Source organism: Hyperoodon ampullatus, assembly GCF_949752795.1.
Source record: "Hyperoodon ampullatus genome assembly, chromosome: X".
Lineage (NCBI taxonomy): Eukaryota > Metazoa > Chordata > Mammalia > Artiodactyla > Ziphiidae > Hyperoodon > Hyperoodon ampullatus.
Window position 1 is genome coordinate 9,669,678 of NC_136913.1, and position 25,369 is coordinate 9,695,046.

General features: G+C 44.0%; 1 protein-coding gene across 3 annotated transcripts in view; it reads left to right on the forward strand.

Moving 5' to 3' along the window:
• Positions 1-25,369, forward strand: part of FRMPD4 (FERM and PDZ domain containing 4) — a gene marked incomplete at both ends in the record, with an annotated part of 744,491 nt that overhangs the window by 632,539 nt on the left and 86,583 nt on the right. For all 3 annotated transcript variants that reach the window (XM_079727897.1, XM_079727898.1, XM_079727899.1), the window contains 2 exons: positions 16,851-17,011; positions 21,534-21,636. In XM_079727897.1, the coding sequence (XP_079584023.1) occupies positions 16,851-17,011; positions 21,534-21,636 (264 nt within the window). The remainder of the gene's footprint in view (positions 1-16,850; positions 17,012-21,533; positions 21,637-25,369) is intronic.

Genomic DNA, 25,369 nt, shown 5'->3' on the forward strand with positions numbered 1-25,369 from the left:
GGGTTGAGAATAAAAAAGCTTGGGCTTACTGCTAAATTGTTTTCTAATGTGATTGTACCAATGAATTCTCCAGAAATATCCCTAGTGGTATTTGGAGTATGCTATAGCCCTCTCTCGAATTCAATTCCCATTAACTTACACTCACCCAGATCTCACACTGTTCATATTGATTATTGCCAAACAGAGCATATGATTCTGAATGTTTATTATGTGGCTACCTGCCTAGATTACCTGTCTTTTAAATTTTTAATCAGCAGTAAATCTCAATCTAAGGTTGAGTGTTCTTGGGAATAATGCATATCTAGAGTTGATGGTGAGAGGCGAGGTTGAGAGCTACAGGCTCTGCTCAGCATCTCAATCAACCCAAGGATGTGACTTGACTGTTATTGCCTCTGACACATTAGAGTATCATTAACATGAAAGTCATCTCTTGAACACATGGAATTGAACTCAATTAATGTAATTGATTACCAACCTAGCTGTAGGGATTTTGCAGCTTTAAGGAAACTGACAAACATTTTGCCCTTTTAGATCCTACAATTAGATTCACAAGGCACAGTCAATAAGCATCTTGCAGGCGCTAAATTCATCATCTAACAACGACAGAAATCACTCTGAGTAGATGAACTGGATGAAAGACTAATTGTTGAAATGGTTTTCAGTGGTGGTATTGACAAATATTACTGAGTCCTTGAAGGATAAATTTGATCATGAATTAGTGGAATCTATTTTGGAGGTTAACTTATACAAGCCCTAATAGATCCTTGATTTATTGTATCTCATTTGCTAAAACTGAAAGCATGACTGGAAAAATGTATCAGTCTGGGTTCTGTTTAAACTCTGTGGTCCTTTGAACTATAACCTTCAAAATGAATAATAGTCTGATTCATAAATAAAATTAATAATATGTGGGTTCAAGTTAATATTTAAGGACTATGTTTACCTTATTCTCTAAGATATCCTACTCTTCGTCTTCTAGAATATGGAGAGAATTTCAGGATTTTTATTCCCTCAACTCATTGCATACTAGATCCTAATCATGTGATAGATTTTAGAGCCTCTGACCTTTCCAGGAAGGATGTGCTCTTGTGTACATAAAGGGTGTATGGCTGTTATTGGACAGCATTCCAACACAGCTAGTAGTTTTCCTCTCTAACCTCCTTCCTCCTCGATACTGTGCTCTCTCCTAAACACTCTGCCCCATTACCCAACAAGCAACACTTACAGTTGTCCCAACACCAGTTTCTTTTATGCCTCTATGGCTTTGCTTACTCTTCCCTTGGATTGGAGTATAACTCCCTTCCCTTTGGTAGTTACCGCTTCACATCTCTAGACTCACGTCATGGGCATCTTCTGTGTGAAGTCTTTCCTGGTCCCCATTCACTGCCCTTGGGTTAGACTGACGACCCCCAGGGATTGTACCCTCACAGTATGGGGTGAACCCTTCCATCACATTTGCCTCTAGCAATCTGTTATACTCGGATGTTTATATATCTGGCACCTCTTAGGGGTTTGGAGTTTCTTTGAGGGTGGGGAATTTCTCTGAAGACATAGAACCAAGGAGAACTTCACAGTAAACTGATGCTCACTAAAGCTTCCTTGAATAAAGGAACAAATGGGTGATTAAAACAATGGCCTAGAGACTCCTCTCTCAAGGTTGTTATACATCTGTTTATTCTGCCTGGGATGTTTTTCTCATGGGTATCCCCCCAGCTTAGTTTCTCACTTCATTCCGATCTCAAAAACAGCCTCCTTAGAGAGGCCTCCACTCCCATCTTGTTAAAACAATGCACTCCCTCTTTCACTCTCTATCCTGCTGTATTTTTCTTCATAAAAACTACCAGCCCCTGACAATATGTGAAATAGTTCATGTTTATTCGATTTTTATTGTATCAGTCCTTCCATTAGAAGAGGGGTTAACAATTTTTTTCTGAAAAGGACCAGATAGTAAATATTTTAGACTTTGTGGGCCAGTCTCTGTCACAACTACTGAACTCTGTCATTATAGCATGGAAACAGCTGCAGTGCATAAATAAATGGGTGTGGCTGTGTTCCAATAAAACTTTATTTACAAAAGCAGACAGAGATCAGATTTGGCCCATGGGCTATTGTTTGCCGATACCTGAACTATAATATAAGCTTGTTGGTCTGAAACATAGCCCCATCCTGGGCACCAGGCAGATAGAAAGCTTTTATTAAATAATTGTTGAATAAATGGTCGATACACTTGATCCACCATAAATAACAAAAGGGACTGATTTTGACTGAATTTGAAAAGTCAGTTTCTGCCAACTTGAAAGAAAATGGTACACGAAATCTTCAAATGAGCATATCAACTCTTCTAAAACATAAAAGCATTAGCCAAGATCTCATCCAGCTCTCAAATTCAGTGATATTCTCTTCTTGCAAATTTGACTGTATGTAACGTCAACCAAAGATAAAAGTTTTCTAAGAATACTTTGACAGAGAGACAAAGAAAGCATGCCTCAATTAAGATAAAAAGAGTTCACATCTCATTTAAATTAGGCAAATAGAAATGGATTCCACAGTGGGCAATACATGAATTCAAAGTCTTCACTGTCTTTAAAGGTTTATATGTGGAAAATATGTTTCATTCAGAAAGAAATGTTTTTTTCATAGGTATTTTGGGGAGGGTTTTTGTTGTTTTTGTTTGTTTTTGAGAACCATTGGTGTAAATTTAAGTATGGTTGATGCATTATAAATAAATATTTGTGGATAATTGATCTCAGTGCTGCTCTCAAAGCAGACGTATTTAATATCTCTTGGCTAAGAATCAAAAAAGAAGCTAGAATTATATTTTTCACTGGAAGCCAGCTCAAGGAGACTCCATCTGTGCCGTCCAAGGGGCAGGGTTTGTTTCCTGGGACTTACAAGGTTGCTTCATGGAGGAGAGAGGCAGGGTGCCTGGCTCTGGCAGGAAATGAATGAGTGTGGGCTCAGACAAGGAAACCAACAAGTCCCATGGAGGCACCCAGGGACTGGCAGCAGCTGGGACCCGTTAGCACCACTAGGCTCAAGGGGCCTGGCATGGAGCATGGTGAACCTTGGAGCTGTGCAAGGTGCCTGATGTGACTGGAACGGTAATCACAGTGGATGAAGTCACTTCAGACCTGCACCAAACCAAGGAGGGAGTAGGGGGCTGAAATACCCTGATCTCTTTGTCCTCCTCACCTCACATTCCCCTGCCAGCACCTCCCATTGGTTGAACCCAATGGAAGCCAGAGGGCAGCGGGCCCACATGTTGCCACCCACAGGATCAAAGCTCCCAGCACACAGGACACGTAGAAAAGGAGCCAGGCGTGGATCTGTGAGGTTCAGTTCTCTTGTTATGGGGCTTAGAACAAGGGAAACATAAACAAACAAAACCAACCCAAAACAGAAAAGATGTGTAACCTTGGGCAGTTATGTAGTTTTATGTCTAAGAAAACTAAATCCTCTAGGTAGGGGGTAGGAATAATTATTTTAATGAAGAAAAGATTAAGAGATCACAAGTTTTTAATTAACACAGAACTGTTAGCTTAAACCTTTGATACTGTGATTTCCTTACCAATGCCATTTAACTTCCATCAGAAGTTCTTAGTCATCAAAGTGAGCCCTTACCACTTAATCACTTTTGAAATCTTTTGTGTAAAGATTAGAAGATCATGAAATTTATAAAGTGCGCCTAATCGTCTCTCTAAAAATACCTCTTTTATAAAGATCAATTCATGTTTTAAAATATTATCTTAGATCAGGGTTTCTGTAACACACACTCTTACAGTTTGAATTTATAAGAACCATGGGATTGTTTTCACTTTCTAAGTATAAAATTAGGGCTTCCCTGGTGGCGCAGTGGTTGAGAGTCCGCCTGCCGATGCAGGGGACACGGGTTCGTGCCCCGGTCTGGGAGGATCCCACATGCCGCGGAGCGGCTGGGCCCGTGAGCCATGGCCGTTGGGCCTGCGCGTCCGGAGCCTGTGCTCCGCAACGGGAGAGGCCACAACAGTGAGAGGCCCACATACCGCAAAAAAAAACCAAAAACAAAAACAAAATAAAATTATAATATAAATTTTCAAAGAATATGCGTAGATCACAGGGATATACAACAGCCCCTTGGGATGGGGAGGACACCTCCTGTGTCTTCACCCCTCCCCGCTCCAAGTACTGCACTAAAATATGGGTAGAATCCAATTTGATGGAGAAAAACTCTCAGACCTAAAGTGATGATTTTAACACGTTTGAGAAAGGCTTTGCTCATTGTTATCAAGTCTTTTGTTCAAAAATATATTTTCCTATAGGTCCAAAAAAAAAAAAAGGGGTAATCAATCAAGAAGAAAAAGTCTGCCCAGCCATGCAATACTTTATGCTCTGTAAGCAGTAGATATCCATGAAATCTTAGATTTGTGGTGGTTGGATTTCCAAACCCCAGAGGGTTCAATCTAGTGGAGCCCAAAGCAAGAGCACATGTAAGATTCATCAATTTGTCTGTCCCTTAGTCACTCAAACCTGGGGCCACTCTCTCATCTTGGTGGCTGGGGTAGGATCAGATAAGCAGGATGGAAAGGCACCATTTCCCATAAGCAGCACTCTAACTTCATTTTTAGGTTTCTGAAAATGCCACTGAATATTTCTGAACGTGAAAACTGGACTTTTCAAGAGTTGTGATGAGCTTTGTGATATCAGCAACTCTGTACATCATGTTTGAGTGTATAAAACATCCTTTGGGTCCACGCCATAAGTCAGGAACCCCCTAGATCATACGGAACAGAAATGTCCACATTTGGTGCTTTTGTATGCCTATTAGTAAAAAAGTTTTAAACACGTGCCCCCTTAATATATATTCATTTATTCATACTGTATATATATAAAATATACGTGGCTGTAAAGAATAGATGTTAAAATGAGTTGAAGGTGAAGTATACATTTTAATCACTTGTAAACATTTTTGCTATCACTGCTGCATTAACAATTATATGACATTTTAAATGACAGCAGAGTTATTGAGGGTGCTTATTTATTTTTGAGCATCTTGGTTTACCACTTCATGGATAAATTTTGAAGGTCTGGTTGCAAGTTCATCTTATTTCTTTACTTGGTTTCAGTCATTGTCGTTGGAGAAAAAGGGAACTGCAGAAACATATGAAGAGGCAAATGGACAAAGTGTTTCACCAGCTTGCTTATTAGATCAGGATATACTGTTTTTCAATTCCATCCATGCAAGGGATTTTGTTGAAAATCAGCTGGAGAGTTTCCATATTCCTTGATGTCCTTCAACTGTTCTCACAAACCAAACGGAAGATGTTGCCATTTATCATATTTGACAAATGAGTCCACAGTTCGCTGAGATGCTTTATTTGCAGGTTTTTTAAAGCAGGTTAGAAAAATTCACTTTCAAGTTTTCAAAGGCTGCTGTTTTGATAGATACAGATTTGCATAATTTTCAATAAAACAAGCACTTAATGGTAGAATCATTTCCAAACATCTGTTTCCCTATATTCTTACCACAATCCAAGTTTCTTTTACAAAATAAGTTACTTTCTCATTCATTATTATAATATCTCCTTTACTCTGAAGACACGACTCTTTTAGTTCGTTGTTACCAGGTAGCCAACAACCCCTGTGTAGGACAAAAGATTTTCATAGTCACTCTACTGTACTTTGATGGTTTTGTTTCGAAAGCAGCCATGTTGTTGACATGCTAAAGCACTTCACTTTCTTTAGTGCCAAAGCTTGCATTGAATTCTTTAAAGCGGGCATTCATCTCTAAGTTTACCCTGGAACCTTGTTTTGTTGTAGTCAAAGCTGCTTCTCCATCATTTTATACTTTTCTATGTTTGTCCCAGTATCTCAGTATCTTGTAGGGCTCGACAACCAGAGTGTTGTTCTTGTTCAGAGTGTTCTTTTATATTATCATCTAAAATTTAGAATTCTCTTTGTTGGATTCTTTAAAAGGACTGTTGATATATCTTTATTAGATGGCATTAAATCTATATATTAATTAGAAAAGAACTGAAAATTTTCATATTTAGTCTACCCATTAAGGAAAAATTCCATTTCTTTCAAGTCCTCCTAAAATTCTCTAACAAGATTCCTCCAAACATTTTGTGGTTTCTAAGTTTAAGCATTCTGGATTATCTTGGCTTTTTAAGTACTGTGTAAGTTTCCAAGCTTGGCTAAACAGTTCTTAATCTTTAAATGCTCCTGACATGTTGTGGGAATTGACTGACAGTGGCCTGTGGAATTGATTAGTGAAGGTTAAGTTCCTCTGAACCCATAATCTGCATATTCACGAAGGCAAAAAGCCTGAGACTCACTGTGTTATGTGACCTGGAAACACATCATGTCCAGTTATCTATGTTCATATTGAATTTAACTCATCTTCAGTGGTTGCATTTGGTTGGGCTCTTTTGATCCTAAAGGACAGAGGCTTGCTGGGATTTGTTAAAAAAAAAGAAAGGAGCGGGGAGGGGGAAGGGGGGAGTTGAGTGTAAAAATACATACTGTAGATCCTAAGAGAGATGGAATCTCATGGACATATGAGAATGGAAATGCCGCGTGGCTGAGCCTCCTAGCCTCATGGGAAGCAGCTTTAGGAGGTAGTTCCAGATTCAGAGAAGCTTCAGGACCCTCATTAGCAGGACTTCCCGGATCTCCTTGCGCGACGTCGCTCCACAGTATGGTTTCTCTCCAAGTGACGTCACTTCTCTTCCAACTCCCCTTTTCTCCTTTCCTTCAAAGATGCTGTTTACTCATAGTTTCTGTTTTCTCACAGAGCCAATATAAATCTTACCCTTAAACTTGTGTGTGAGTGTCATCATATTACATTTCTGCTGTTTGGCAATTGAAATACAATCATGTCAAATATTCAGAAGCCCTCGGAATCTCTGCAGAACAGAAATGCAAACAGGCCTTTGTGTTCTTCAGTCCTAAGATGCCGGAGTCTGAGCCTGCATGGTCCCCTGAAGTTCACTGACTTTGCCATTTCTTTAGGCTCAGCCTATGCATCTTGGTGCTTTGCTAGACTTACCACCAAGCTCTCTCTCCTGAACTTTCTGCCACCTCACAGGGGTCCTCTGCCCTTGACTCCTAAGCCAAGTTGCTCAGGTTTTCACGAAACAAGTCAGGAGAGAGGCTTTCTGCCATCAGCATTTTCTCTGGGCCCTGGTAAATGCATCTTCCCTGAGGCAAGGGACTGAATGAAGCCTGTCTACCTTACTAGACCTGGGAGAGGAAGAAACTCATTGAGAACAAAGCAAAAATTCTTTTCAATATGTTATTTTGCCACACACATCATCGTAATTTTGACTTGCTGGAAACCTATCTTGGGCTTTCTAATCTACCTCATGATCCCTCTCAGTTGTGACCTATCAACCTCAGTAATTCACACTTCTGCTTTCTTTTTCCTTCCTACTTACATTCTTATTCTGGGGAACTCTAGTTTGCCTCGCTCAGCACTTTTGCTCAGAGCCTTTCTTTCTTTCTTTTTTTTTTTTAAATAAATTTATTTATTTTTGGCTGCGTTGGGTCTTCGTTGCTGCACGTGGGCTTTCTCTAGCTGCTGCGAGCAGGGGCTACTCTTCGTTGCGGTGCTGGGGCTTCTCATTGCCGTGGCTTCTCTTGTTGCGGAGCACAGGCTCTAGGCACGCGGGCTTCAGTAGTTGCGGCATGTGGGCTCTAGAGCGCAGGCTCAGTAGTTGTGGCGTGCGGGCTTAGTTGCTCCATGGCATGTGGGATCTTCCCGGCCTAGGGCTCAAACCCGTGTCCCCTGCATTGGCAGGTGGATTCTTAACCACTGCACCACCAGGGAAGTCCAGAGCCTTTCTTATTAAGACCCCTCACAGGCCACAACAGGGCTTATGAATTGTTGGCTTGGGAGCCACAACTACCTAAGTCCAGTTCAGAGATAATGAGAAGGTCATGAAGAATGGATCATGAGGTGCCTGTGGCTGCCATGTCAACTGGGATAATAAGGGGAGAAGTTTCCTTTGGAAGTGTCAATAGTGTCTTTGTAAAATGTAGCACATTTAGCCATAAATGGTGTAGAGAATAGGGGTGGTAGAGAGAATCCTTTGGGGATGTGGCATTTCAGGGTTTTTAAGTACTATTGAATGCATAACAAACATCCCCCAAATTCAGTGTCATGAAGCAATCGTCATTTGTTACCCCTCGTTCAGCTGGCTCATCTAGGCTGAGGTGCTGGACAGCTGTGCTCCACTTGGCTCCTCACTGAGTTCCCGGCTCTGGTCTGTTCTACATGTGTCCATTCCAGAGCCCAAGCTGAAAGGGTGGCAGCTGTCTTGGGAAGGTCTTCTCATGGTGACAAGAGAAAAGCGAGAGCTCGTGCCCAGCTAAACAGGTGTGTTTTGCTTGTCACATCTGAGCTCAGCCATGTCACATGCTTTGGGCAGTGAGATGTTAGCAGAGTCAAGGGGTGGAGAAGTACGTACTGTGTCCAGTGGGAAGGCACTGAAAAGCAGTGTGGCGTCCAGTGGCAAATCACATCCTGGGGAGCAAGCGAAGAATAACTCAGTCTGCGACCCACACCAGGGCTACCAAGATGAGAATATTATATATTGATGCTTAATGCTCTCATGGAATCACAGCTGCCCATCCCTGAAAGGTCACACCAACAGTGACCTTCTCAAGCAGAACTGAGGCATGTATGTTTATTTATACTCCTTTTCATTCCAGTCTTAACTACCCAGGGGTCCCACCTGCCACCATCTTCCTAGATTCTTTAACTCTACACCAAAGGGAATGGCTTCTAAATTTGGTTCTTCCTTCCAGAATCTTTCTACTCAGCACATATTCCAAAAAAGGACCTCACTGGCTCTAACGAGTGCATGGTAGACTGAAATTACTTTAGGTTTTCTTACAGGGCACATTTTACTAGTCAAAGTAATTCTTTGTGATACATTGGATGTTTCAGTCTTTTATTTCTGCTGAGGAAGAAAGGCTCCCAGAGTTCAAAGAAAGCCCTTTCCTTTTGTCGTGGGGAGTTAGGCAGCAGGATTCCCATCATTCCTTTTGAAATGAATCTTTCAGAAATAGCAAGATTGCTCATTCGATCTCAGTGGACACATTTTCCATCTCAATTAATGCACTCTGGATTTTTAGGTCAGAGATTTCTGGCCGATCTATGTGTGTTTGTTGGAGAAGGTTGGGGCAGGGGCTGAAAGTTTGTGTAGCTCATCAGCTGTATTCTTCAAGGCTCAGCATCAGAATTCACTGAAGCATGTTCAGCAGGTAAAAAGATGTTGCTTTTTCAGCTCATTATAAAAGTACTCAAATCTTTATAAAAACTATTGCAAGGAGAGAGCCAAAAGGTACTTGCCTAACACAAAGAACAGAATGATGTTTCATGGGGGAACATTTTAGTGTGGATCCTTTCTTACTGGAAAAGAGACAGGGGTTGATTATTTTTAGATAATGTATTCTGAAAATATAACCTGTTTAGCAAGAATATGATAATGCCATTGGAAGGTTATCCTCAAAGTGCAAGCAAAACAAAAAGAATTTTAAAAATCATGAAAAAGAAAATACTAGAACAGGCAGCAACCACATCATGCGCACGTGCTTGTAAGTTTCAAACCTTGTTGGGGTGGGAAAGTGATATGGACCAAGGGCAGATTCTCTGTTGACACAGAGGACGGCAGCATCTGAGGTGAAAGGGCCTGCTCCTGGGTCTCACTCCCTAAAACGGATTTAGTGCTTCGCACTTTCCGCATGACCCGGGCTCATTCCCCAGCCCTAGACTCCAAGGTCACTTAATAGTCTTTGAAACATGGTGGAGGAAAACTTACTAACCGTGATTCAGTCGCTAGAGAAGCCTAGATTTTATTCTTCTGTATTCTGGTACTGTTTTGCCTCATGCGTATCAATATATATTTGTGTTTCCTGTGTCATTGCATTTGACGTGATTCTTCAGATTGAAGTCTCAGAGCTTACCTAGGATTTGTGAGGCATCTCACCCAGAGTTGGGCTATAGGCAATTGAAACGTTGAGCTTTTCTTCATATTTTAAGGTTGAATGAGTTCATAATGTCTGAAACATATGCCTTTCTGTTCATTGCCCTCAAGAGATGAAAATAACAGCTAATGCTTTTTTTTTTTTTTTTTTTTTTTTGTGGTACGTGGGCCTCTCACTGTTGTGGTCTCTCCCATTGCAGAGCACAGGCTCCGGACGCGCAGGCTCAGTGGCCATGGCTCACGGGCCCAGCTGCTCCGCGGCATGTGGGATCTTCCCGGACCGGGGCACGAACCCGTATCCCCTGCATTGGCAGGCGGACTCTCAACCACTGCGCCACCAGGGAAGCCCCAGCTAATGCTTTTTGAGTGCTTCCTACATGCCAGAGAGTTTGCTACCTGCTTGACATTTATTCATTCATTTAATTTTCACAGTGATCTTATGAGGTTGTTTCCATTATTATCACCACTTTGCAGATGAGGAAACTGAGGTGCAGGATGATGAAGTTATTTGTCCACACCACACTGCTGGGAAGTGGTGGGACCAGGATTCGAACCCACAGAGTCTGGCTCCACAGTCTCATTCCAGACTACCACACCAGTTCTCGTGTTGGCCCCATACCTGGGCATTTGTGTGTTACCTGTACAAACCGTGAAGCATTAGCTCCAGAGAAAATGTCTCCTGCAATTTGGATCCATTGAGACACGGGACTTGCATTAGATAATGTGCTTAAAGGTCCATCTCCCTGGGACCGTCCTGTGTGTGCAGGAAGAAGGTTCCAGAGTAGAAATCCCATCCCTGCTCTGTCACAGTGGCTTCCAAATATGTTAAAAGCCCAATGATTTCTTGCCATATCTGCCCTCACCCTGGTCCAAGCCACCATGATATTTTGTCAGGATTGATGCAGTGGGCCCTGAAATGCCCTCCCTGCTTACCAGTGCTCCCTCCTGTCTGTTCTCAGTAAGGCAGCTATCACATCACTTCTCCACTCACAACCTTCATACAGCTTCCTGTTTCACTCAGAACAAAACACAAAGTCCTTCTAAGAGCCTGTGTCATCTTCAGCCCCTCATCACTTCTTTACCACTCCCCTCACTGTCTCCACCCTCCCCCGACCACCGGCTGCCCGGCTGTCCCTTAGGCATGCTCTCACAGACATAGCTCACCACAGGACCTTTGCACTGCCGAAATGCCCCTCTCCCCAGACATTTCCTGACCCCTAGCATGATCTCACAGTACTGTCGCCTGGCAGCTCTCCAGCCTTCCTCCCTGCATTGTATTTCTCCTTAGTACTTAAAATGACCTGATATGCCATATGTTTTACCAATTTATTAAGTTATTCCCTGTCTCTGCACACTGGAGTGAATATTTTATTTTTTTATTCTGCTTTTGTTCCTGTTGTACCTCCAGAACTGAGAAGCCAGTGGGGGTTCAATAAACATTTGTTGACTAAATGAATAAATGAATGCATTATAGAGTTGTTTTGGAGAACTAAATGAACTAACATATGGAAAGCATCTTGAAAAAGGCTCAGCATGAAGTTAGTGTTTAATAAATGTCAGGTATTAATAAAATAATATTGTAATACTCATTAAGTGAATGATGAATTAAAAATTGGAGACTATTACTTTATTATGTAGTGGAAAGAGGATAATCTGTCTAGAGATGCTTTGAATATTTTAACTTACATTTTTTTATTAGTTTCTGCTTTATAACAAAGTGAATCAGTTATACATATACATCTGTTCCCATATCCCTTCCCTCTTGCGTCTCCCTCCCTCCCACCCTCTCTATCCCACCCCTCCAGGCAGTCACAAAGCATCGAGCTGATCTCCCTGTGCTATGCGGCTGCTTCCCACTATCTTATCTACCTTACGTTTGGTAGTGTATATATGTCCATGCCTCTCTCTCGCTTTGTCACAGCTTACCCGTCCCCCTCCCCATATCCTCAAGTCCATTCTCAAGTAGGTCTGTGTCTTTATTCCTGTTTTACCCCTAGGTTCTTCATGACATTTTTTTTTCTTAAATTCCATATGTATGTGTTAGCATACGGTATTTGTCTTTCTCTTTCTGACTTACTTCACTCTGTATGACAGACTCTAGGTCTATCCACCTCATTACAAATAGCTCAGTTTCGTTTCTTTTTATGGCTGAGTAATATTCCATTGTATATAAGTGCCACATCTTCTTTATCCATTCATCCGATGATGGACACTTAGGTTGTTTCCATCTCCGGGCTACTGTAAATAGAGCTGCAATGAACATTTTGGTACATGTCTCTTTTTGAATTATGGTTTTCTCAGGGTATATGCCCAGTAGTGGGATTGCTGGGTCATATGGTAGTTCTATTTGTAGTTTTTTAAGGAACCTCCATACTGTTTGCCATAGTGGCTGTACCAATTCACATTCCCACCAGCAGTGCAAGAGTGTTCCCTTTTCTCCACACCCTCTCCAGCATTTATTGTTTCTAGATTTTTTGATGATGGCCATTCTGACTGGTGTGAGATGATATCTCATTGTAGTTTTGTTTGCATTTCTCTAATGATTAATGATGTTGAGCATTCTTTCATGTGTTTGTTGGCAGTCTGTATATCTTCTTTGGAGAAATGTCTATTTAGGTCTTCTGCCCATTTTTGGATTGGGTTGTTTGTTTTTTTTGATACTGAGCTGCATGAGCTGCTTATAAATTTTGGAGATTAATCCTTTGTCAGTTGCTTCATTTGCAAATATTTTCTCCCATTCTGAGGGTTGTCTTTTGGTCTTGTTTATGGTTTCCTTTGCTGTGCAAAAGCTTTGAAGTTTCATTGGGTCCCATGTGTTTATTTTTGTTTTTATTTCCATTTCTCTAGGAGGTGGGTCCAAAAGGATCTTGCTGTGATTTATGTCATAGAGTGTTCTGCCTATGTTTTCCTCTAAGAGTTTGATAGTGTCTGGCCTTACATTTAGGTCTTTAATCCATTTTGAACTTATTTTTGTGTATGGTGTTAGGGATTAACTTACATTTGCAATGGATGCTAGGACAGGTAGATAGGGACATCAGTGAAGTCCCCTTTTCCTATTGTCCAAAAAGCACTAGAACACACCCTTCCCTGGGCAGGTTAATGATCCCCAAACATTGCTGCACTTTGGAATCACCTGGGAAGTCTTTTTAAAAAATTGATCCAGGGTCCTCCCTGGTGGCGCAGTGGTTAAAGAATCTGCCTACCAATGCAGGGGACACGGGTTTGAGCCCTGGTCCAGGAAGATCCCACATGCCGTGGAGCAACTAAGCCCATGCATCACAACTACTGAGCCTGCGCTCTAGAGCCCACGAGCCACACTACTGAAGCCCGCGTGCCACGACTACTGAAGCCCGCACTCCTAGAGCCTGTGCTCTGCAACAAGAGAAGCCACCGCAGTGAGAAGCCCTGGCTCACCGCAACTAGAGAAAGCCCGTGCGCAGCAACGAAGATCCAATGAAGCCTAAAATAAATAAATAAATATTTTTAAAAATTGATCCTGGCTTCCACCCCTAGATAGTCTCATGTGATTGGTCTGGGATGAAATCTGGGCATTAGAGGTTTTTAAAGCTCTCCAGGTGATTCTAATATGCAGTAAAGTTTGGGAACCACTGCTGGAAGCTTTTCACAGTACTGGCAGCAGCATGGGGACTCATCTTCCCTAGTCCCGCTCTACAGTTGGAATTGAGAGTTGTGCCAGCCAGAGTTTGATTCTCTGTAATGCAACTCCTACTACCATTAGCAAGTCACGTCACCTCTACAACCTTCATCATTCAGAAAGCCTTCTGTGGATTCTGGTGCAAACTCAGAGCTCAGGGCCAAAAAAATGTGGATTTCCCCTCCCTTTTTTCCTTTGTTCCCTCTGGGGATAAAAGGAGAGACTCATTTCCAAATGTACCTAGAGTACAGCACAATCTTGTTACTGAGTCTAAGCTCGCACTGCTCGCCACATGAAAGGCCAGTAGATCAAGAGAGGAGTTGTTGGGGCAAGGAATAAGCGACTTTATATGGAAAGCCAGCAGACCGAGGAGATGGCGGACTACTGTCCCAAGGAACTATCTCACTCGAGTTAGAATTCTTTTGTACGAAAGGCGGAGGGGGTGTGTCTGGTTATTGTAAACTTCTTGGTGCCAGAATCCTTTGTTCTTATATTGGTCTGGTCACAATGTTCCTACAAACCTCCAACAAGGCATTTGTTGTTTTCTGTTCTTCAACTTTTAATCTGTATATAAACGGGAAAGTGTTGTACGTTTAAAGGTCAGAGCCTTGAGAATGGGCTATCCTGTATATTTCAGGCTGTGGGCAGCATTCTTTTACAAAGGCGCAGAGGCAGCATGACTAAGCACAGACAACAGAGCACAAGGGTTAGAGCTGAAGGAACAGATCCAACATGGAGTCAGTTTGTTCTTCTCTGTTACACTCTGAGATGGAGCCATCTTACAGAGGAGACGAGAGAACAGAACAGTGTCCACGACCCCCCAGGTAGCCCCACTCTCTGCCAGGCACACACAGCTGGGCCTGTTTCAGGCCTGTGAGAGATCAATGTGGAAGGTCAAGTTCGCCCAGCAGGGCCTGCTGTAGGAGTATGAGAAGTCCTCCTGGTGTCCTAGTTCCCTGCCCTGACTTCCCCACCCGTTCCCTGTGTCTCAGTCCCTCCCGCCCAGGGCCCCATCTGCAGCTCCTACCCTGGATGCTGGGGCTCACCCTACATAGGTTCTGCTGGTTTAATCAGGGTTTTGAATTCTTTCCTTCAGACTGCCAGGCCTCTCCATGAGACCTTCTGCCCACCTGAGGTCTGCCCACCTCCCTTTGTCCCAAGTGTGTGCACCACCATGGTAGCCATGTCTACTCTCTGGGTCCAGACAAATGTCTACAGTTTCACAGAAGACAGCCCCTGCCCCTTTGGGCCTATAACACCACCACTCTGAACCTGGATGTTTCTAGAATGGTGGTGAGACATTGGGGATAGCACCCTACCAAGGCCAGCTTCATGGGCTTGTGATCCACGCAGTCACAGAAGGCCCTGGGCTGGGTTTCACCTTCTGCCATCTTGAAGTTCTTAATCATGTTGGAAGGACGGCCCCTGCATTCTCATTTTGTACTGTCCTTGCAAATTATGTAGCTGGTCAAGCACGTGACACAGAATCAGAAGACCTGGTGTGAATCGCACCTGGCTTACACCTGAGAAGTGTGTGACCTTGGCCCAGTTATTCTTCCTCTCTGGGCATTTACAAAGAGGAGGTGAGCGGGGTCAAACTCCCTCTATCTCAGCGGCTGTGAAGATGAAACAAGGTAACAGATGAGTGTCAGCACGTGGCACACAACGGGTTCCTTAGCAACTAACACTTCTCTTTTTCCTAGTGTTCCAGATCGCAAACTGCTAAATCAAAAAGACATTTCCTTCCTTTCTGTTTCAAAGGGATTTTAAACTTTTATTTTCCTAGCCAGCGATATATGCCAAAAGGACAGATTTAGTGGGTTTTCAATGATTTTTCTTAACTCTTACTCATTACACTGAAGGACAATAGGATTCTCCTTCTCTGTCCTTCTTTATTACATTTGAACAATATGTTGTCCAGATGGTGTATGGAGTAGCATCTTTCAACGTATTTTTAAATGATCTTCTTCTACTTATTGAAGAAGATTAGTGGGAAAAAAAATTGAATTAAGGCCGTGTCATTGAAATAATCTTGGCTTACATATTTAAGGAGATTTCTAGTGTTCAAACTAATAACTCTTCCCCAAAAGAAGTCTGCCTTGGATGATGTGCATGAGTGAAGACTTCATTAAGAGTCACCGAAGTTGATTTTCAACCCAACTCTCTGGCATACCAACCATGGGCCCTGAGTAACAATGAGCCACTGTTTTGATCTCAGTTTCCTCCTTGGCAAAATGCAGATAATAATACCTGCTCCGCTCCTTCGTTCTCAACGTTGTTTTGTGGATCAAATGAGCTATTCGTGGAAGCATTTTGAAAATTTTTGAATGCTGTACATTTTTCAAGTTTGGATTATCGATAAGAGTTCCGAAGTTTAAGTGTTAACAAAAAGATTCATTTAAATCATTTGAAAGTCTCTCTGGAACAGAAATGCCAAGAGTTAGTTCTTCAACTTCTTTGGAAAGGGAGACTGTATTTGACACCACGATAACCCATTGCCACCAAAATGATCCCCATCACTTCAATTTCACTGGAGCCAAAAGCCATATGCGTTACCCACTAAATGTCCAGAACCCTCTGAGGTTCTTTCTCAACACATCAGTTATAATTTGATAGTTTTCCACAAAGAAATATCTTTTTCTCTATTTAATTCAATTATTTATTGAGAATCTACTATGTGCCAGGCACTGTTCTATGCACCTGGGATAAATCAGTGAATGAAACAAAATTCCTTGCCATCACAGAGGTTACCTTCTAGTATGGAGAGCAGAACAATGAAAATAAGCATGAAAATAAGTAGGTTCCACAGCTTGTTAGCAAGTGATTAGTTCTATGGGGGAAAAAAACGTAGAAGAGGGGGAAGGGATCTGGCTGTGGGGAGGCAAGGCTGCGATTTTAAAGCGTGTGACCAGGATAGTCCTCTTTCAGAAGCTCACATTTGAGCAAAGACTTGAGAGAGGTGAGGGTGGGCCATACACACATCTGCAGGACAAGCATTTCAGGTTGGGGGAACAGCCAGTACAAAGGCCTCAAGCAGAAGTGGGCCTAGAGATTTCAAGGAAGAAGGCAGCCGTGTGAGAAGCATGACAGTGGGTCTCCCCACATATTCCCCACTCTCTACCAAACAGAGAAGAGAAGGTTTTACAACTAGAGAGGATGCGGTCGCCGGGCCATTGCTAAACACGTACACTGATGCCGAGTTTCTCTTCTGTGTGCTTTTCCCACAGTCACATGACACAGGCAATCCCATTTGATGACCCTCGGTTGGAGAGCTGCCAGATCATCCCTCCGGCTCCTCGGAGGGTGGAGATGAGGAGGGACCCTGTGCTGGGGTTTGGTTTCGTGGCAGGGAGTGAAAAGCCAGTGGTCGTCCGCTCAGTAACACCAGGTAAGCACGCAACCCCAAGGCTCGGTCTGTGGGACCATTCACCACCCCCTGCCAGCATGACCACTGTTCCATTTCACAAGCTTCATACTGTTCTGTTTCAGGCTGTGGAGTCTAATTGAGTTTTCCCATCACCTGGGTAGAGCCAGACCACCAGAGGGACAGAAATGGCTCTGCAAACGAGGTTTTAAACTTCCTAATCCATCATATCGCCAGACTTAGGAAAACACTGATCCATCATTTGTAACCATGGAAATGACCCACTTCTTAATGTATGAATGCACGCGTTAAGAGGCAGGCACGGTGCTGTTTTCAGTAAGCTGCCAACGAACTCCTTAGTGCAAAAGCAGAAGGTTGTGTTTAAGTTTCTCTAGGATTTAGATCAGCGGTCCCCAACCTTTTTGGCACCCGGGACTGGTTTCGTGGAAGGCCGTTTTTCCACGGACGGGGCAGGGGCGTGGTTCAGGCAGTCATGTAAGCCATGCTTCAGGCGGTAATGCAAGCGATGGGGAGCAGTGGGGAGCGGCAGATGAAGCTTCACTCGCTAGCCCGCCACTCACCTCCTACTGTGTGGCCCGGTTCCTAACAGGCTGCGGACCGGTGCCAGTCTGCAGCCCGGGGGTTGGGGACCCCTGATTTAGAGCATTGGGGTGGTTGGATTCTTTTACAAAGATGTGCTCCCCTCCCTTTCCACTAGAGGTAGAATGTATTTCGCCACCCCATTGCTGTTGGGCTGGACCAGGTGACTGACTTTGGCCAATGGCATATTAGCAAAGATGACATAAGCAAAGACTTGTAATATGCTTGTGGAGTTGAGCTCATTTCTTGGGTTTCTGCCACGGCCATAAGAAGAGTTTCCCTGAAGTGGCTGTTACCCCTTCACAGCCCGAGCCCCAAAATGAACACGTGGGGCAACCAGCCTGCAGCCTAGAGCTAAGTACAGGCTGACCTTCAGTGTACAGCACAACTGCCCAGTCAAGCCTGCCCTTGATCAGCCAATCCACAGTCATTCGAAAGACCCATAAGCATGAGAGGAAACCCTACTGGGTTCTGGGGGTGTCTTGTTATACAGTAAATGCTGACTGATACAGTGTGTGGCACATCTCTTAAATTCTACCATACGGTCAGATAATTAATGTACTTGGTCTCAGTCATTCTCAGTATATAGATGTTCCACTGTCAACACAGCTGAATATAGTAGACTATGATGCCATTGCCTGACCTGGGCCACCTTTGCCTTCCAGAAATAATGCTCTAATATTTATTTATTATATGTATTTATATACTTATTTTAATGGCTTGTACTGGATTTATTTTCAGACAAAAGGAAAGTATCTTCTATGCTGTCTTTCTCTGGGATTTTGCAAATCAGTAACAGAGTTCAAAAGTAAAATGCTGTAGTCAAGAGCGCAGACTATGGCGTCAGACCTCCTGGGTTTGATGGACTTGAATCCTGCCCCTGCTCCTTATTAGGTTTTTTTTAGCTTCCGTGATAACTCCCCTACATTTCAGTTTGAAGTAACTTCTCTATATCCTTTGGATAATGAGGATCATAGTGTCTACCTTCTAGGGCTAAGGGAGGGAATGAAATGTATTGGAAGGGTGCCAGGTACATACTTAGTCCAGGAATGTTTTTTATTATTATTGTTGTTGTTGTTGTTGTTGTTATTATTATTATTATTATTATTAAACTCTAAAATATTTGGCCAGTTGAGTCTGTCAATTAAGGGAAATGAAAGCCAACTAGTGAGCTAGTATAGATTATTAAAGTTGATTCCATTTCTCCTCATTTTGACACACTCTGCCCCAGGGCAAGCACTGCAAATACAGCCAACCCCTTTAGACTTGTGCAGAAAAGCATAAGTTCCCTGTTCACTCCTACCACTGCCTCACCACACAACTTCTTACTTTGTCTGCTGAGCTTTTTATTTCATTAGCTATAGATCATAGTTGTTGAACTCAATGCAACTGAGAATTTTATTCTCAAAAATAAGAGATTTGTTGTTGTTGTTTATAATAATGAAATAATCCATATGCTTTCCTGAAAAAAGAAAACAATGTAGACAGTATAGAGGATAGAGTTTTTTAAAAAATCACCCAAGTTTCTACTACTGAGAGTTAACCATTATTAACATATAGAGAGAGAGCATATATATAGTAGACAATTTTGTGCATACATTTGCATATAGTATGTATCATATATATATAATGTATTACATGTATATATATGTATATGTGTGCATACACATATTTTTTTCCTAAATGGTATCCCATTTAGCGTGGAGTTTTGTAACAGTGGGACACTTTAACATCTCTGGTTATGGGATTCTCCAAAGTGTGTGTCCTCCCCAGAGCTAACTGGAGATTTGGGTCTGGTTTTTCGCTTTCTTGTATTTATCGCCTTACTGCTCCTTCATCCTTTTCCCTTCCTTGCCCTCAACTTTCCTTAGAGTCAGACTCTCTCACCTACTGTTCGACGATTTTGAGAAGAATAGACAAAGTGCAAACTAAGGTCAAAGAGCACTGTTTCCAGTCATGTTTATGAGTGAAAATGCTGGTCACATAAACTGTGTCTATCATAAAATGACTCTACTGAGTGATTCCAATGCTAAGTGATTCCAATGGTAAGACCAGCTTTTTCTATAGTAGACAGGCCAGCTTTCAGAGTAAAGGGCATGAGCGTTCTCTGAAGTGTGCCCCTGTTTCATGTTCTGGAAGGAACTGTGTGTTGCTTCCTCCCATAATTCTTGCTCAAACGAGAGTATTTCCATTTGATCAGAAGCATAGGTCAAATGTAAGACTAAGCCCTGTTCATCTGCACATGGTTTTCTCATCAGATTACCAGGTAACGTCACTCTCCAAACAGTTAGTTCAGAGATTTTTCTGTATTTGACTAGCATCTGACGTCTAACCATTTCTTTGACTGAATTTGAGTCATTGCTCATACGTAATCCATTCGTCATCAAAACTCCCTCAAGTGATTTTCAGAATTCCTTATGTGTGCAAACACTGAATCTCAGTTCTCTCATCTTGAAATGAATATGAGTTCCATATTCTGGCTGTGAAGTGTTCGTTTCAATTACTAAAGTGATAATATTTGAAAGATAACATTTCAGCTGTGCCTATTATCCAGATGCACCTCTGGAAATAAAATTAAAATCCCAGTACCATATAGCACCAGATCAATATTTGGGGAGTAATTCCATTAGACATGTGAAGATAATCCATATTATCGAAGTATTTGTTTTAAGGTCTTATTTAATACAGATGTGTGCTTCATGCAGCTGTGTCTTTATGTGTCAAGAGACCTGGCAGTGACCAGTTTTTGAGTTACAGGAGCAAGTTCAAAGAGATGTTGGCCACCTTGAACTTGGAAGTGTCCACAGACCTAAGCTGACATCCAGTGCAACCCTTCCAGGCAATTCTTTCCCCTGTGTGAGCCTCAGCTATGTCATTATATGGAAAGGATTATAGCATTTAGAGAGGTTACTAGTTAGAACACTCAGCGTGTTGCCTGGTACACAATAAATGCTCAACAAATATTCGTTCTCTCCCTCCTCCTTGGAAAAACATTTGGAAGAGGCTGTGACGGATCAAGACAAAAACATGAGTCCTCTGTGGTCACACGTGAGCCCTGCCACAAACATCCCAGCACAGTGCAAACCACAGAAATGACCAAACGCCCTCATCTCCTAGCTGACACAGGGGACTGCTGCTTCTTTACCAATGCCAGCTTCCTTCCTCCCACCTTTTAGGCAAGAATTATTAAAATGCTCACGACAGAATTACCCCCACTTGCTGAGAGCAGAGCCCCACTTTCTTGAACCCTCCTCCCCAAGCATGTAAGTCAAGACCCAATCCTACCAGTCCTTCCTAGCACCCTCGTGTTCAGCGGCCTCACGGGCCGCCACAGAGTGCCATTTCCCTGGTTGTGCAGAGTAAGTAAATGCAACTGTGTTCAAATCCAGGTGTGCTCAGGTGGTCGCAACTCTGGCTGCCGGGGATCAACCCATCTGACTGGCTACCTGTCGGGGGAATACCTTCTTCTAAGGGTCCCGATACTCAGGGTGTGGTCAGCTGGCTGGCAGCCTCAGCAGCCCCTGGGATCTTGTGAGATGTGCATTATGTCACCCCGCACCCCTCCTCCCCTACGGAATCAGTCTGCAGGGCGACAGGGTCCCAGGTGATGGATTCCTAAGCCTGTTAAAGTATGGGAAGCATTGCCAGTCTCAACCTTACCTGAGAAGTTTGAGAGGAATGTTGATACCTGAGTCCTACCTCTGGAGCTTCTGATGTCACTGGCCAGGGTGCAGCCTGGGCCCCAGGAGCTTCTCCAAAGCTTGCCCCTCCCCGGTTCTGTCTCGTGTGGAGAAGGACGATGGAGAGAACACGCGTTCTGTGGGTGGGTTTTGTTTTTGCTGAGAGCACCCCTTGCTCACAAGGAATCGTGACAGGGACAGGAGGCTACAGATGGATGGATGCCCAGTGGTCTTCTCACCTGCTCTTCACTCTCATCTGTCTCCAGGTGGCCCCTCCGAAGGCAAGCTGATCCCAGGAGACCAGATTGTGATGATCAACGATGAACCAGTTAGTGCCGCGCCGAGGGAACGGGTCATCGACCTGGTCAGGTAGGCGACGCACTCACTGGGGCCCCGGCCGGTGGCTGCGCAGCTCTGAGACCTCACCCCACAGAGGAAGGGCTTCCCGTGGGCCACTTAGGGGCAGAAACACCAGCTGACACATTCACCTTGAAAATGCTGTTGGCACTGCCCTCTAATGTAAAAAACCAGGCTGAGTAAACAGAGACACCTACTTGCCCGCTCTGTGAACATTCAGGGTGCATAGGCTGAATGAAATAATCCTATTTCCACTGCTCCATCCAAGGGTTGCATTTTGGTTTCCTTCCAAAATTACTAACACATTGATATTCCATAATCAAGGAGATCAGCATGCAGTACTTTTCTAAACATAATCCCATGGATACACAAACATACCGTTCACCGATTTTTCATACTTGACTGATTCATTACTGAATTTTGAAATCTTCAACAAAGGAAAAAGGATCATTAGGTCAAAAGTAGGACAGTTTTGAAAATGTGCTTGGTTTATTGGTTTAGTTTCATCATAGATGTACATCATTTGTTATGTGATATTCTTACGGGGGCGCCACAAATGTATGTTATGTGATGTTAAAATATTGGTCAAGAATCTTCTTCGAAGCCCACCAGAGTTATACTCCCATGGTGAATTTAGGGCAAAAGGGGTCTTTAGAAGTTTTCCAAATGAAGCTGTGTCTGTTAGATGAGTGGACCCCCTCATGCTGCGGGGCACTGGGGGATACTGACTGGCTCGCGTGACATCTGTCTCTTATAAACGGATCTTTTGAGGCGAGATGGAATCAGAAGTTAAGGCTCTCAGAACGCTTCAAACCAAGAAGGGGATCTTCGAACATTTATGCTCTCTCATAGGAAAAGGTACCTCTGTACCCTGAGAAAGGCAAAAAGTAGAGGCTTTCTGGGGTTTTCTGGAGAAAGTTGCTTTCCCAAGCCTACTTCAGCTTCTGCTTTACACTGAAGTGCTGGCTGGTCACACCTCCTGGGAAGAACTGGGACAAGGGTGAGAAGACAGAGAAATAGAAATAGAGAAGGCGTACTTTTAGGGTAACCAACCGTCCCAGTTTTAGCAGGGAGGGGCCCACATCCTGAGACGGCCCTCCGTCCCCGGATGGTGAGCCTGGTCACCCTACTTTAGTGTAGGCTCCAGAGAGTGGAGCCTGTGCAGCTGGCTGGCAAAGTGCCTGCCCTCACTGGGGCGTCCAAATCTCTAAAGGAAGTTCCTACATGGGAGCGGGCACTGTGCCTCGTGTTGGGCACCCGGGGGCACTCCCCGCCATTCTTCCTGGGGACCAGGAACACAAGGGTCAGGAGCAATGCCGCATTTTGTGCCCTTGGGAGGGAGCTGCAGTGTGACCCTCTGGAACCACTTCTCTCTTGAGATGCGTGTGGGTGTCAGCGGGAACACACCTCGTGCGGGCGGGCTCTGAGCCTTATGTGGGCTTGCATCCTGGAGCGCCGTGCTGGGGCTGATGACAGGTTGCACGGTCATCGTGTTGTCCCCTAGGCGCACGCTTCTGTGATCGGTCCTATTGATTTCTGTGCTCAGAGGATGACAGAAGAAATAAACTATCTCTGTTTGTGTTTGCTGTGACTGAATTGCTGGCTGCAGGACAGAAATGGAGGAAAAGCCGTCTAAGCATGTGATCATGTCCTAGCCATCCTCCCAGGGCATTTAGAAAGATTTTTTTTTCCAAAAGAGATTTTCCCTTCTGGTTTAATGCATCGTGGAAGAAAATGGCGTCTCTGTAAACAGAAGTCTCTATCGGACTTTTTATGTAATGGAGCTCAATGAAGATTTGTTGGATAGATGAACCAATTAAAAGAAGGGAGAGCAGACAACAGCTTGCGGTCCAAATCCAGCCTGCCTGCCACCTGTCTCGGACAGCCCAGCAGCTAAGAATGGTTTTTGCAATTTTTAAAGAGTTGGGCAAAAAATAAGAGAATATTTTGTGACACAGAGAAATCATATGAAATTCAAATTTCAGAGCCCATAAATAAAATTTTCTTGGAATCCAGCCACACCTGTTCATTTACATATGATCTAAGGAGGCCTTCTCCCTGCCGTAGCAGAGCTGTGTACTCGCGGCAGAGAGCTGGGGCCCGCAGAGACGGAAACGTTGACTATCTGACCTTGCCTGAAAAGGTATGCTATGCCCTGCTTTAGGAAATATTAAGGTAACCAATCACATTTTCTTTGGTTAAGTCAGATTTAGATTAAAACCTCAAATCATATACGCAGAGAATTTCTCTCCGGATGGGGTTGTGATTAAAACAAGATTCCCACATACTTGATGACGGGGTTGTGTTTGAAATGGGTTGACGTGGAAATCATGCATGCTTTTTAAACAAGTACAGAAAACTCTCTTGCACTTGTCACAGCCCGTCCCCTCCCCATCCCCGGAGTTGGGGAGAGGGAGCTGAGCCCTCTCTGCGTGAACTGTGGCTTCTCTGATTAGCATTGGCTGTCGCCTCCCTTCATGTCCCCAGTACCTACATGCTGGCTCTTCTGTGAGGCTCATCTGTGGGTGCTTTGGTGGCAGGAGAGGAGGGCACCCTCTTGGCACTAGCTTCCCTGCAAGACCTCTTGGGTACGGCACCAGCCAGACCGGCTCTTCTTCAAGATGTCCACTTGACCTCATCCCAGAGGGGAGGACGTGAACTCTCATGGCCTTGCGGCCTTCTCACAGCTCCATGGTTCTCCCCAACCCTTTCCAGAAGGAGAGGGGAAGAGGAGGAGGTGGCTGGTAGTAGCTCATCACTTTGGGCCTCCTCTTAGAGAGTTCTGGCGAATCCCATTTGTTTGCAGTTGACTTTAGAATGTGGTCCGAGTGTCCCTTGGCTGCTGTCTCACTGCTAGATGACAAGGGCACAGTTTGAATCAGGAATGATGCTTGATGTTGTAGAAGCAGGTGACCTGGATCCCGAGTTCCGTGAGAGCAGAGACCTTGTCTGTGTTGTCCTCTGCCATGTCCCCACGGCCTGGCCCAATGCCAGGCCCATAGGAGGTGCCCACTAACGATGTGTTGAGAGCGTGTGTGCTCTGAAGAACGCTCTTCGGAAATGACCGATTTAGGTGGTTTTCCCCAAGCCCTCCTACAGCTGTTCTGTTGAATGTCAGCTAATGAATCTATCCCTCAGAAAAACATTCATTTTATTCACCGATTTATCACACGTTCTCCGGCACCTACTACAGATGCAGGCCACCAAGCTAGGCACCCCATCCACGGGGACGGGTGAGCCAAAGCCTTCAGGGAGCTTACGTGACACCTGTTCAGGTGGGACCTCTCAAGACAGACAAGTCCCCCATTGGCCACTTGAGGGAATTGTCAGATTTGAAAGGATTTTGCTGGTGGTAAAAACACATCGGCCCAGATGCTACTGAGATGGTGAACACGTCATCCTAAAACTCACTCCCTTTTAATCTCAAGGCAATACATTTACCTTTATAAAAGTAACAGGGTGCTTTATTTAACCAAATAAATCTAAGTCCAGTAATACAGTGCAGGGCTTCCCTGGTGGCGCAGTGGTTGAGAGTCCGCCTGCCGATGCAGGGGACACGGGTTCGTGCCCCGGTCTGGGAAGATCCCACATGCCGCGGAGCGGCTGGGCCCATGAGCCATGGCCGCTGAGCCTGCGCGTCCGGAGCCTGTGCTCCGCAACGGGAGAGGCCACAACAGTGAGAGGCCCGCGTACCGCAAAAAAAAAAAAAAAAAAAAAATACAGTGCAGTTCACAGAGGTGAAATG